Here is a 14434-nt window from a genome sequence, read left to right on the forward strand (position 1 = left end):
CTCGTGATCCGCCCATCTGGGCCTCCCAAAGTGCTGGGATTACAGGCGTGAGCCACTGCACCCGGCCCTGCTTTTCTTATATTGTGCTACAACCCAGTACTGCGATCTCTCACCTGGTTGCCTTAGCTATTGTGAAGGCATTTTTGTTCATGGATAATTGCTCAAACTGATGTTTCTACAGGTGGCCCATAGATGGAGAGAACTATTTTGCTATCTTCTGAGATTTAATATTTTTTGAAAGATTATTAGCTGGGCATGGTGGTGCCCACCTGTAGTCCCAGCTACTTGGAAATCTGAGGTGGGAGGCTGCTGTGAGCCGAGATCATGCCTCTGCAGTCCAGCCTGGGTAACAGAGTGAGACCCTGTTTTTGAAAAACAAAACAAAATCTACTGTTAGTTATTCCTGTTTTTTTTTTAGGGAATTGCTGATGATCAGATTTCTCCTGGTGAAGTAGAAATCCTTGCTTCAGAGACAAATACCTGAGTTGAAAGAGAAACTGGCTTTTAGGCTGGGTGTGGTGGCTCACACCTGTAATCCCAGCATTTTAGGAGGCTGAGGCGGACGAATCAGTTGAAGTCGGGAGTTCGAGACCAGCCTGGGCAACATGGTGAAACTCTGTCTTTACTATAAATACAAAAATTAGCTGGGCATAGTGGCAGGCGCCTGTAATCCCAGCTACTCGGGAGACTGAGGCAGGAGAATCGCTTGAACCCTGGAGGCAGAGGTTACAGTGAGCCACGATCGTGCCACTGCAGTTCAGCTTGGGTGACAGAACAAGACTCCGTCTGCAACTTAACTGATTCGACCCTTGGGCATTAGTTTCCTGAGCTATTAAAAGGAGAGCACTACATTGTAGAACAGTACTGAGGACAACTGACAGTGTGTATAAAGCACCTAACACATAGAGGTTCTCAATGAATGTTGTTGACCAACTGCAGGAATCATGAATCCCTTCCGTCCCCAGCTTGGATACTAAAAGGAAAGTGGGACCAGGCGCGGAGGCTCATGCCTGTAATCCCAGCCCTTTGGGAGGCTGAGGCAGGAGGATCACCTGAGGTCAGGAGTTCAAGACAAGCCTGGTCAACATGGCGAAACCCCGTCTCTACTAAAAATATAAAAATTCGCTGGGCGTGGTGGTGTGTACCTATAATCCCAGCTACTCAGGAGACTGAGGCAGGAGAATCGCTTGAACCCGGGAGCTGGAGGTTGCAGTGAGCTGAGATTGTGCCATTGCACTCCAGCCTGGGTGACAGAGTGAAATTCCATCTTAAAAAAAAGTCAATAAAAGAGAAGGAGTGGTGAAGGATGTCATGGTATGGGAGGCCCTGATGGGAAAACTGGAGTGGTGAGCTTCCTGGCTGGGGAAGGCAAGGGTAGCCTCACATTGGTGGAAGCTGCCAGGTTCAATCTGTGTGGTCTTTTAGTTGTTGTGTTTAGGCAGTTCAGGCAGGATTCTAGGGGCAGGATTCAGGGCCCATCTCAGTCCTGAAAAGTTGTCTTACAGTGAGGAGGAGCTGCTCAGAACAAATCTGAGTAATCCAGTGCCTGGACCAGATCCACATTGCCAGAGGGCGACCTGGTCAGAAATCCTCTTGCAGAAGTAGCTAGCCTTCTACACCAAGTTCATCATTTGTCACCTATTTCTTCAAAGCTTTTCTTTTTCTTCTCTTCTCTTCTCTTTTCTTTTCTTCTTTCGCTCTTGTTGCCCAGGCTGGAGTGTAATGGCACAATCTCGGCTCACCGCAACCTCTGCCTCCTGGGTTCAAAGATTCTCCTGCCTCAGCCTCCCGAGTAGCTGGAATTACAAGCATGTGCCACCACACCTGGCTAATTTTGTATTTTTAGTAGAGGCGGGGTTTCTCCATGTTCATCAGGCTGGTGTCGAACTCCTGACCTCAGGTGATCCGGCTGCCTCGGCCTCCCAAAGTGCTGAGATTACAGGCGAGAGCCACTGCACCTGGCCAGAGGTTGTATTTCTTTAAACTCCCTATACTTTTCCCTAGTTTATGTGGGTATAGGATAGGATGGGCATAGTGGTAGGTAGTAGTTTGGAAGAGCCAATGGAAGTAGTTTGGGAGAAGGAATGGAAGAGAAAAAAGTTTTCATATTTATGATGTACATCATTTTGGGAGCTCTGTGGCGCAGCTTATTTCATGGTTTCTTTTTTTTCTTTCAGCTCTGGCTTATCAGGACTCCGTAGTTCTCCAACAGAGAAGTCTTGAAAAGGACTGACCAGTTTTTGCACTTCTAAAACCATGGCCCATGTAAGTTAATGTTTCTCTGTCCTTTTCGAAATACTGTCAATTTCTGTATCATGTATATAGATTCATTTTTTATTCTGAAACTTCCTGCTTACCAGAGCTTCATCCAAGAACCTGCTCCATGGCTGGGCACGGTGACTCACGCCTGTAATCCCAGCACTTTGGGAGGCCGAGGTGGGCGGATCACTTGAGGTCAGGAGTTCGAGACCAGCCTGGCCAAGATGGCGAAACCCCGTCTCTACTAAAAATACAAAAATTAATCGGTGTGGTAGCAGGTGCCCAGGAGGCTGAGGCAGGAGAATCGCTGGAACCTGGGAGGTAGAGGCTGCAGTGAGCTGAGATCGTGCCACCGCACTCCAGTCGGGGCGACAGAACCTGCTCCAGTCCTTTTCCCTCCTGTGAGGACTGGGGACAGATAGCCCAGTGTTCTATGTGGCTATCCCTTCTCCCACTAATGTTGAGCATCTCCTACCTACAAAATCTGCTGTCAATAGCTGTGAGAGAGCGGAAATGAGATGTCCTGAGAAAACTGAAGGCATTCTCTGCAGAGTGTCCTCCTGTTAACATCTTCCGCTTTTCATTTTAAAACTTAAACTCCAGAAAAAGTATATTTTTCTCAGTACAGTGATTTTTGGCTTAGTTTTACATAGGAAAAATGGGTGTCCCCAATACATAATATGACTTTTTTTTTTTTTTGAAACAGAGTTTCACTCTTATCGCCTAGGCTGGAGTGCAGTGGCATGATCTCAGCTCACTGCAACCTCCACCTCCCGGGTTCAAGCGATTCTTCTGCCTCAGCCTCCCAAGTAGTGGAATTACAGGTGCCCACCACCATGCCTGGCTAATTTTTGTATTTTTAGTAGAGACGGGGTTTCACCATGTTGGCCAGACTCGTCTTGAACTCCTCACCTCAGGTGATCCACCTGCCTCGGCCTCCCAAAGTGCTGAGATTACAGGTGTGAGCCACTGCGCCCGGCCACAATATGATATTTTTAAAACGTTTTTCAAATTTTTTGTGGATATATGACATATATACAAAAAAATGCACAAACCATAAGTATATGGCTGAATGAATTTTCTTAAATTGAGTACATCTATGCTATCAGGTCAAGAAAGGAAAGCACCTCAGATGCTTTCAGTCACTCCCCACCCACCCACTGCCCAGGGTAACCACTATCCTGATGTCAAACACTATAATGTAATTTTGCTTATTTTTGCAACCTTGTTCAAGTGTGGCAGGTGTGTTGGTTCATGCCTATAATCCCAGCACTTGGGGAGGCTGAGGTGGGTGGATTGCTTAAGCTTAGGAGTTCCAGACCATCCTGAGCAACAAGGCAAATCCATGTCTCTACAAAAAATACAAAACCTAGCTGGGCATGGTAGCACACCTGTAGACGCAGCTACTCAGGAGGCTGAGGTGGGCGAATGACTAGAGCTCAGGAGGTGGAGGTTACAGTGAACTGAGATCGTACCATTGCACTCCAGCCTGGATGACAGAGCCAATCTCAAAAAGTCAAAACAAAACAAGAACTTTGTTCAAGTGGAATCATCATATAGTTCAATACAATTTTTTTTTTTTGAGATGGAGTCTGGCTCTGTCGCCCAGGCTGGAGTACAGTGGTGCGATCTCGGCTCACTGCAATCTTTTTTTTTTTTGTCTTTTTTTTTTTTTTCCTTTTTGTGGAGAACGGGGTCTCGCTATATTACCCAGGCAGGTCTCAAACTCCTGGGCTCAAGCTATCCTCCCGCCTCTGCCTCCCTGAGAGCTGAGATTACAGGTGTGAACCACCGTGCCTGGCCTCGGCTCACTGCAATCTCTACCCCCCAGGTTCAAGCGATTCTTATGCCTCAGCCTCCCAAGTAGCTGGGATTACAGGTGCCCGCCACCATGCCCAGCTAATTTTTTTTTTTTTTTTTTGTAGAGATGGGGTTTCACCATGTTGGCCAGGCTGGCCTCGAACTCCTGACTTCAAGTGATCCACCTGCCTTGACCTCCCAAAGTGCTGGGATTACATGCATGAGACACCATCCACCATGACACCCAGCCTTTTTTTTTTTTTTTTGAGATGGAATCTTACTCTCTCGCCCAGGCTGGGGTGCAGTGGCCAGATCTCAGCTCACTGCAAGCTCCGCCTCCCGGCTTTACGCCATTCTCCTGCCTCAGCCTCCCAAGTAGCTGGGACTACAGGCGCCCGCCACCTCGCCCGGCTAGTTTTTTGTATTTTTTAGTAGAGACGGGGTTTCACCGTGTTAGCCAGGATGGTCTCGATCTTCTGACCTCGTGATCCACCCGTCTCGGCCTCCCAAAGTGCTGGGATTACAGGCTTGAGCCACCGTGCCTGGCCTTTTTTTTTTTTTTTTTTGACACAAGTTCTCACGTGGTCACCCAGGCTGGAATGCAGTGGCATGATCCCAACTAACTGCAGCCCCGACCTCCCAGGCTCAGGTGATGCTCCCACCTAAGCCTTCTGAGTACTGGGGACTACAGGCACGTGCCACCACTCCTGGCTAATTTCTAAAATTTGTTGTAGAGATGGGGTCCCACTATGTTGCCTAAGCTGAACTCGAACTCCTGGGCTCAAGTGATTCTCCCACTTTAGCCCCCCAAAATATTGGCATTATAGGTGTGATCCACCGCTCCTGATCCAGTGCTTTTTTTTTTTTTTTTTTTAAACAAAAATAACATCCAGGAAGAATCTTGTTATATCCCAAATACAGTTGTTAGACCAATGGAACCATCTGCAGATGTTTTGAAATGTGTGTAACTATCATTCAAGGGCATATGTGTACCTGGTGCTGCTAGTGACTGAGGAGGTAACAGAGCACCATCCTGAGTGTCAGCTGTTCCTGCTGTTACATTCTTGCTGGAAACAATTTTCCATATTGTGCTTCACATGTAGCCCTCATTTTTGTCTAGTGTAAAATGAGTTCCTAATAGGTTGGAAAAGTATTGAAGAAAATTGTGGAGAAAGAAACAAAGCAAGTGAGAAAAATGAATTTAGTAAAAGAGATGATTAAAATACCAAAAGCAGGCTGGGCGCAGTGGCTCATGCCTGTAATCCCAGCACTTTGGGAGGCTGAGGTGGGCGGATCACGAGGTCAGGAGATCGAGACCATCCTGGCTAACCTGGTGAAACCCCGTCTCTACTTAAAAAAATACAAAAAATCAGCCGGGCGTGGTGGCAGGCGCCTGTAGTCCCAGCTACTTGGGAGGCTGAGGCAGGAGAATGACATAAACCTGGGAGGTGGAACTTGCAGTAAGCCAAGATCCTGCCACTGCAATCCAGCCTGGGCAACAGAACGAGACTCCGTCTCAAAAAAAAAAAAAAAAATACTAAAAGCAAAGATATTGTGTGTGCACTGACCCACTGTGTCCCATAGTTCTATATTGGAGGAAAATGTGCGAAGCTGGTTGGAGGGATGGAATTGACATACAACACATTATAATACTCTGATTTAACATAATGGGAGGCCATGTGTAGTGGCTCACGCCTGTAATCCCTCCTTTGGGAGACCATTGCTTAAGGCCAGGAATTCAAGGTTGCAGTGAGCTATGATCACATCACTGCACTCCAGCCTAGGCAACAGCCTGGGCAGCAGAGTGAGACCCTGTCAAAAAAAAAAAGAAAAGAAAGAAAAGGGAAGGAAGGAAGAAAAGAAAGAAAATAGAAAATACGTTATGGAAAAATAGGTACCTGGTTAATCGTTAAAATGTCTGATTTTCAGGAATTGATTACTGATGTTAAGTGGGAGGTCCCTATTTTGAGCTTTCCTTAAGATCTGTGATTTGATGACAGAGAGAATTTGGTCTTATCTGATTGCTTATGAGGAAAACTCTAAACTCCACAGATCTGAGTTTTTCAAGTATATAAGATAGGATTTAGTGTTGACTGACCTTAGTTTTTATGTGTGTTGAGACCCTATGCTGTGGAAGGCTTTTAGCATTAGGTGGATTGGGTAGGGATGTAATTGGGCCTTATAAGGTAAGGCCTAAACTTTCATGTGTGTCTTGACACCTTTGTCAAGACCCCAAAGGCCTAACCCTGAGTTTCCCTGCTCTTACCCGACATGCCCACCCCCAGCGGGAAAGGCTTCCTACTCAGCCAGTTCCCCTATGAGCTGGACAAGTTACACCCCTCGTGGTCCTCAACCTAATGGGTTTCACCTCCCTCCTAGCCTATGGAATTATTCAAACAAGCCAATCACATACCACTACAGGAACCAGGGAACACCTCACCTTGTTATTACTGTAAAGCCTGCCTCCCACACCCCTGCTTGTTCATGCTGTTCTTGAATGCAACCCCCTTGTGCCCCTGCGTGATGTATGATGTCCTCTCTCAGGCTCTGAATATATGCATCTAACAAATTGCTGTCAATCTCATCTGTCGGGCATGGGCTATTTGATTGTCTTGTACTTTTTAGGGCGGGGATCCCTCCTTCACCAATAGGGTGAATAGGATGTGATCAGAATAGGACTGCAAATAGATACATCAATCAATGGAGATTTCCTCCTGCGGAGAAGAATGCCAGGAACGAGGTCCATTGTGTATTTTTACAGGATGTGCTGGTCTAAAGCAGGATTTCTCAACCTTGGAACTGTTGACTTTTTTTTTTTTTTTTTTTGAGACCGAGTCTGACTCTGTCGCCTAGGCTGGAGTGCAGTGGTCTCAGCTCACTGCAACCTCCGTCTCCTGGGTTCAAGTGATTCTACTGCATCAGCCTCCTGTAGCTGAGATTACAGGCTCCCACCATCACACTCAGCTGATTTTTGTATCTTTAGTAGAGACAGGGCTTCACCATGTTGACTAGGTTGGTCTCAAACTCCTGACCTCAAGTGATCTGCCCACCTTGGCCTCCCAAAGTGTTGGGATTACAGGCATGAGCTACTGCACCTGGCCTGAACTATTAACATTTTGCTGGAGAGTCTTGTATTGTAGGAGGCCGTCGTGTGCATTGTAGGATGTCTAACAGTGTCCTTGGCCTCTACCCATTAGATGCCTGTAACACTCACACCCTTTCCTCCAATTGTGACAACCAAAGTTGTCTCCAGATATGGCCAGATATCTTTTGGGGAGCAAAATGACTCTTCATTGAAAATGACTGATACAGGGGGCCAGGTGTGGTGGCTCGCGTCTGTAATCCCAGCACTTTGGGAAGCCGAGGCGAGTGCATCACGAGGTCAGGAGATCGAGACCATCCTGACTAACATGGTAAAACCCCGTTTCTACTAAAAATACAAAAAAATTTAGCCCGGCATGGGGGTGGGCGCCTGTAGTCCCAGCTACTTGGGAGACTGAGGCAGGAGAATGGTGTGAACCCGGGAGGTGGAGCTTGCAGTGAGCTGAGATCACGCCACTGCACTTCTGCTTGGGCGACAGAGTGAGACTCCATCTCAAAAAAAAAAAAAAAAAAAGAAAATGATTGATACTGGTGTCCAGGTGATAATCTTTATGATATCTTCATGATTCAGTATCCTGTAACTCAGCTACAAAAAAACGATGTTCGAGAAATGATAGATGGTGACAAGCAAGAAGATGATTCACATCCGTAAGGATTAGATATTGTAGACATTGAGAATTGGGGAAGACTTTCAAGATTTTGTTGAATTAAAATATCTAAAGAAAAAAGAATCTAATATATTAAAAATGTAGACTGCCATCGAACAAATTTTTGAAAGTTTGCTAAAGAATTGGTTATAAAAGGGAAAGTGTTTATAATAAAACCCGAGTTTGTGATGAATTTGAATCTATCTTCTTAGAGATTTTGTAGCACATTTGAGATAAATTTTTATCAATGTTTTTAAATGATCGTTAAAGGGAAAAAGAGAGCCCAAGACCTCATATTTCTTTTTTTAAAATTTTTAAATTTCTTTTTTTGTAGAGATAGGGTCTTGCTAATGTTGATCAAGCTGGTCTTGAACTTCTGGGCTCGAGTGATTCTCTCATCTGGGCCTCCCAAAGTGCTGGGATTATAGGCATGAGCCTCTGTACTTTGCCTCAAGACCTCATATTTTTAAAGAATTTATGGTGGAGGTGCATAGTATTCAAAAGGCTTGTGTGCAATATTTCATTTAATTAGGATTTTTTGGGTTACGTACTCATTTCTAGATATGTTTGGATGAAAATGTCATCATATCTGTAGCCACAGGACTATTTAAGAACATGTAGGCTCAATGCTTCAGAAATACTGAAAATCAGAAATACTGATTTTCTTACTGGCCCCTACTCATGTCACGAGTTTTCAGCCCAGTGCTATTTGCATGCCATGTTACCCCTCTCTGCAATGCAATCCTCAATCTCCCCTCTTTCCATTGTAAAAGTATTTAATTTATTTTCACAAGTAATAACTGGGTTTGTTTTTTCAGGGTTCAGTGACATTCAGGGATGTGGCCATAGACTTTTCACAGGAAGAATGGGAATTCCTGGATCCTGCTCAGAGGGACTTATATAGGGATGTGATGTGGGAGAACTACAGCAACTTCATTTCATTAGGTAAGGTTATTTATCCCAAATGATATTAACTTTCTCTGCTGTCAGTTTCAGGACTATATTTAGAAAAACGATCTAAAACTTCTACTTTCTATTCCCAAAGGAATGATTTAAGCTTTGTTAGGTTGGAACTAGGCCTCTCCATTTCATCATGTCCAGTCAGCTATGCCCTTTAGGCTTCCTTCAGACTCTGTAATTCCTGATTTCCTTAGTATCCAAGGGGATGGATCTGAATATGGCAAAAGCATTGTTCAAGAAACCAGACTTCACCGTATATTGGAGCTCGGAATTGACATAAATGCTTCATACCACTTTCTAGTCCATCTGCAAGTAGAATACCTAGACATAGGGGTTCTGAGTTTCTCTAAAAATCAAAGGAGTCTGTAGAACAGAGATAGTGTGAGATGGATCCAGAAAGGTGGTTTAGAACTCGTAGCCGGGAATGGTGGTCCACGCCTGTAATCCCAGCTACTTGGGAGGCTGAGGTAGGAGAATCACTTAAACCCAGAAGGCAGAGGTTTCAGTGAGCTGAGGTCACGCCACTGCATTCCAGCCTGGGTGACAGAGCAAGACTCCATCCCAAAAAAACCCCCTCAAGGCCAGGCATGATGGCTGATGCCTGTAATCCCAGCACTTTGGGGGGCCGACGCAGGTGGATCACTTGAGGTCAGAAGCCCGAGACCAGCCTGGCCAACGTGGTGAAACCCCATCTCTACTAAAAATACAAAAATTAGCCAGGCATGGTGGTGTGTGCCTGTAATCCCAGCTACTTGGGAGGTTGAGGCAGGGAGAATTGCTTGAAGCTGGTAGGCTAAGGTTGCAGTGAGTTGAGATCGCGCCACTGCACTCCAGCCTGGGTGACAGAGCGAGACTCCGTCTCAAACAGAAAAAACCCTGAAACACATTCTGTTTCCTATAACAGACGTATTCAGTTCTACCTACTTCGTAATTGAAAATTAAAATCTAAAAGCCTGGCATTTAACATTGAATGAATATCCTAGAAAAGATCTGAGAATGTCTCAATAAACCGTTTATTATGCACTCATCAAAATGATAGCAGTAAATAGCTAATAGCTAATACATATATTATGTTTATGTGTTAATAAACATCACCATATATTTGGGCTTAAAAATTAAGCATTGTTCATTATTAATTAATCCTCACAACAACTCTATGAAAAGATACTATTATCTTCATTTTATTTGAGAAAACATAGACACAAAAGGTTAATAATTTGCTAGGTAACACAGAAACAAAGGCAGGATGTAAAGCCAGACAGTCTGGACCCAGTCTGTGTTCTTCCTTCTACACAATACTGCCTTTCAACAGAGCCTGTGTGAGGTTAAATTATATTAAGGCCTGTTCTTGACCAGATGGTTAACATAATGGCCTTAGTATAATTAATTTAACCTCACACAGGCTATTCCTTGTGACCCTCAAGTTACCTTAATATGAGCATTCTTCAACTGCCTTGCAATTCTTTGCTCTTAGGCTTTATAAAGTGTCATATTGATTTATAGTTAATTATAAATTTAACCAAATCTGAATCTAAAGATTTTCGGGTGCATAATTTCATGTCACATTTTTCTTTTAAGCAGGACCTTCCATTTCTAAACCAGATGTGATTACCTTATTGGATGAAGCAGGGAAGGAACCCGGGATGGTTGTAAGGGAAGGGACAAGAAGATACTGCCCTGGTGAGTGAGGGCTGAGCAGGCATTGAGAAATCATTACTGCAGGTAATAGCTAAACTGACTAGGGTGGAGGCACACCCTTGAGATGTTGGGATCTCTCTTCAAAAAGTCCCTGGCCTGTGGGGGAAGGGCTTGGGACCTGAAGCAAATTAAGATCTTTTAAGCCTGGACTAGGCTTTCTATTGACCTTGATTGCAACACTGTTTCTCATCTTTCATATTTCTATCTCACTTTAAAGAGAAGAACTATTCCTGATAGAAGAAAAAAATAGTTAAATGTAAGAGCAGAAATCAGCAAAATAGAAAAGAAATAAAATTAATAAAGCCAAAAATTGATTTCTTAAAAAGATCAACAAAGATGGTAAATACCTAGTAATTTATGTTCTCTCTTTTTAAAGAACATAAATTACTAATATCAGGAATGAAAGAGGGATTTTCACTTTAGATCCAATAGCCATTAAAAGAATAATAAGAGGCCGGGCGTGGTGGCTCATATCTGTAATCCTAGCATTTTGGGAGGCCGAGACAGGCTGGACACTTGAGGTCAGGGGTTCCAAACCAGTCTGGCCAACACAGCAAAACACTGTCTCTACTAAAAATACAAAAATTAGCTGGGCATGGTGGCGGGCGCCTGTAGTCCCAGCTACTCTGGAAGTTGAGACGCAAGAGTCGCTTGAACCTGGGAGGCAGAGGTTGCAGTGAGCCAAGATCACGCCATTGCACTCCAGCCTGAGTGACAGAGTGATACTCTACCCCTACTCCAAAAAAAAGAATAATAAGAGAATGCCATGAATTACTTTATGCCAGTAAATTTGATAACTTAAATTTTAAAATTTCTGGAAAAATACAACTTACTGGAACTGACACAAGATGTAAAAGAAATTGAATACCCTTATGCTATTAAAGTAATTCAATTCATTATCAGAAATCTCCACAAAGAAAATGCCAGCCCCAGATGGTTTCACTGGTGAATTCCATTAAATATCTAAGGAAGAAGTAGCAGCAGTATTGTACAAACTCCTTCAGAAAAGGAATGCATTTTATGAGGCCAACATAACTCATACTATAACCCGAAAAAGAAATTACAAAAAAAGCATAAACCCATATCTTTTCCATACATAGATACAAAAATTTTAACCAAATATTAACAAATCAAATATAATGATATACAAAAATGATTAGGGTTTCTTTCTACCTGTTAATTCACCATATTAACAGAAAAAGTGAAAGACCATATGATCATTATCTTAGTTCATTTTCTGTTGCTTATAACAGAATACCTTGAAATTCAGTAATTTATAAGGAAAAGGAGTTTATTTCTTACAGTTTTGGAGGCTGAGAAGTCCAGTGTCAAGGGGCTGTGTCTAGTGAGGGCCTTCTTGCTGGTGGGGACTCTGCTGAATTCCGAGGCTTTGCAGGGCATCACATGGCAAGGGGGCTGAACATGCAGATGTGCTAGTTCAGGCCTCCCTTCTTATAAAGTCATCAGTCCCAATCCTGTGATAACCCATTAATCAATTAACTCACCAATCCATGAATAGGTTCATCCATTAATGAGAGCAGAGCCGTCATGGCCCAGTCACCTCTTAAAAACCCCACTCTCAATATTGCCATTAGGAATTAATTTTCAACATGAGTTTCGGAGGCAACAAACATTCAAACCATAGCAGTCATCTTCATATATGTAAAAAGAGCATATGACAAAATCCACCATCCATTCATGATAAAAAGCTCTCAGCAAACAAGAAATTGAAGGGAACTTCCTCAATCTGGTAAGGGGACCTATTAAAAAAAATACACTATAAACTATAAAAATCCATTATCAATAAGAAAAAGAAATGAGACATAAAGATCAAAAAAGAAAGACGTAAGTCTGCATTTGGAGATGATATGATTGTGTACATAGGAAGTCCTAAGGAATCAAGACAACAACTATTCAAAATAATAATTGAAAAATCACAATAAGGTCACAGGCTATAAGGTTAATGTTAAAAAATCAGGCCGGGTGCAGTGGCTCACACATATAATCCCAGCACTTTGGGAGGCCAAGGCAGGCAGATCACTTGAGGTCAGGAGTTCGAGACCAGCCTGACCAACATGGTGAAACCCCATCTCTACTAAAAATACAAAAATTAACTGGATGTAGTGGTGCATGCCTGTAATCCCAGCTACTCAGGAGCTGAGATGGGAGAATTGGTTGAACCCGGGAGGCAGAGTTTGCAGTGAGCCGAGATCATGCCACTGCACTCCAGCTCAGATGATAGAGCAAGACTCCATCTCAAAAAATAAAATAGATAGATAGATAGATAGATAGATAGATAGATAGATAGATAGATCAGGGCTGGGCATGGTGGCTCATGCCTGGAATCCCTGCACTGTGGGAGGCCGAGGTGGGTGGATCACCTGAGGTCAGGAGTTCAAGACCAGCCTGGTCAACATGGTGAAACCCCATCTCTACTAAAAATATAAAAATTAGCCAGGCATGGTGGTGCGAGCCTGTAGTCCCAGCTACTGGGGAGGGTGAGGCATGAGAATCGCTTGAACCTGGGAAGTGGAGGTTGCAGTGAGCTGAGATCACACCACTGCACTCTACCCTAGGTGACAGAGTGAGTGAGACTCTGAGTCATAAATAAGTAAATAAATAAATAGCAAAATCAATTGTGTTTTTATATACTAGAAGCAAAAAAAAAAACTAAAAATAAAAAGGAAAAGTAAATAACAATTTATGAGAGTGTCAAAAAACATAAAATACTAAGAAATGAGTTTGATAAAACATATGCAAGACATCTACGCTAAAAACCATAGACCATAGCTAAGAGAAATTAAGTAAGGCCTAAATAAATAGAAATAATCATTTTTGGAATGGGAAGACTCAGTATTATAAAAATTTCAATTTTATTAATTCAATATAATTCCAGTCATAATCCTAGAAGGCTTTTTTTTTTTTTTTTGGTAGAAATTAGCAAGCAGATTCTAAGATTTATACAAAATAACAAATGACTTAGCATATCCCAAGCAACTTGAAAACATAAGAACATATTACAAGACTTAGATGACATGACATCAAGATATTTCAGGATTTAAAATTACCCGGGTGTTGGCGTGGCACGTGCCTATAGTCCCAGTTACTCAGGAGGCCGAGGAAGGAGAATCGCTTGAATCTGGGAGGCGGAGGTTGCAGGGAGCCAAGATCGTGCCACTGCACTGCAGCCTGGGTGACAGAGTGAGACTCTATCTCAACAAACAAACAAACAAACAAACTTCAGGATTTATTAAAACTACAATGATCAAGAGTGTATGTTATTGGCAAAGATCACTGAACAAAACAGAACAGAGGTCCTATAACATACCCTGCCACACACACACTTAAAGGGTCGTTTATGTTTGACAAAGATGCCAAAGCATTCCAATGGGGAGAAGAAAGTCTTTTCAACAAATAGTACTGGAATAACTGGGGAAACAAATAAACAAACCTCTCAACCTTTACCTCATACCAAAATTAATTTGAGATGGTTTTTAGACCTACATATAAACGCCAAAATCATAAAGTTTTTAGAGGGAAACAGGACAGTGATGAGTATCCCAACTTATGACTTGGCAGTAGGCAAAAGTTTCTTGAGTGAAAACAATAACCATAAAAATAAAAAAATCAGGCCAGGCGAGGTGGCTTACACCTGTAATCCTAGCACTTTGGGAGGCCAAGGCGGGTGGATCGCCTGATTTTGGGAGTTTGAGACCAACCTGGCCAACATGGCGAAACCTGATCTCTACTGAAAATACAAAAATTGGCATGCCTGTAATCCCAGCTACTCGGGAGGCTGAGGCAGGACAGTCACTTGAACCTGGGAGGTGGAGGTTCCAGTGAGCCAAGATCGCACCACTGCACACCAGCTTGGGTGACAGAGTGGGACTCTGTCTCAAAATAAATAAATAATTAATACATTAGACTTTATCCAAATTGAAAATATACCTCATGAGAATATACCAATA

At 43.1% G+C, this 14434-nt stretch overlaps 1 protein-coding gene across 5 annotated transcripts in view; it reads left to right on the forward strand.

Annotated features, from left to right (window-relative positions):
* Positions 1-14434, forward strand: part of ZFP14 (ZFP14 zinc finger protein) — a 43198-nt gene that overhangs the window by 8250 nt on the left and 20514 nt on the right. Inside the window, exons 2-4 of one of the 5 annotated variants that reach the window (XM_007996499.3) lie at positions 2178-2265; positions 8627-8753; positions 10347-10448. In XM_007996499.3, coding sequence (XP_007994690.3) covers positions 2257-2265; positions 8627-8753; positions 10347-10448 — 238 coding nt within the window. In that variant the 5' untranslated portion in view covers positions 2178-2256. Of the gene's footprint in view, positions 1-2177; positions 2266-8626; positions 8754-10346; positions 10491-14434 lie in introns of those variants that run through there. The other 4 variants (XM_007996501.3, XM_007996502.3, XM_007996503.3 and 1 more) reach the window with 4 other exon arrangements.

This window comes from Chlorocebus sabaeus, chromosome 6 (assembly GCF_047675955.1).
Source record: "Chlorocebus sabaeus isolate Y175 chromosome 6, mChlSab1.0.hap1, whole genome shotgun sequence".
Lineage (NCBI taxonomy): Eukaryota > Metazoa > Chordata > Mammalia > Primates > Cercopithecidae > Chlorocebus > Chlorocebus sabaeus.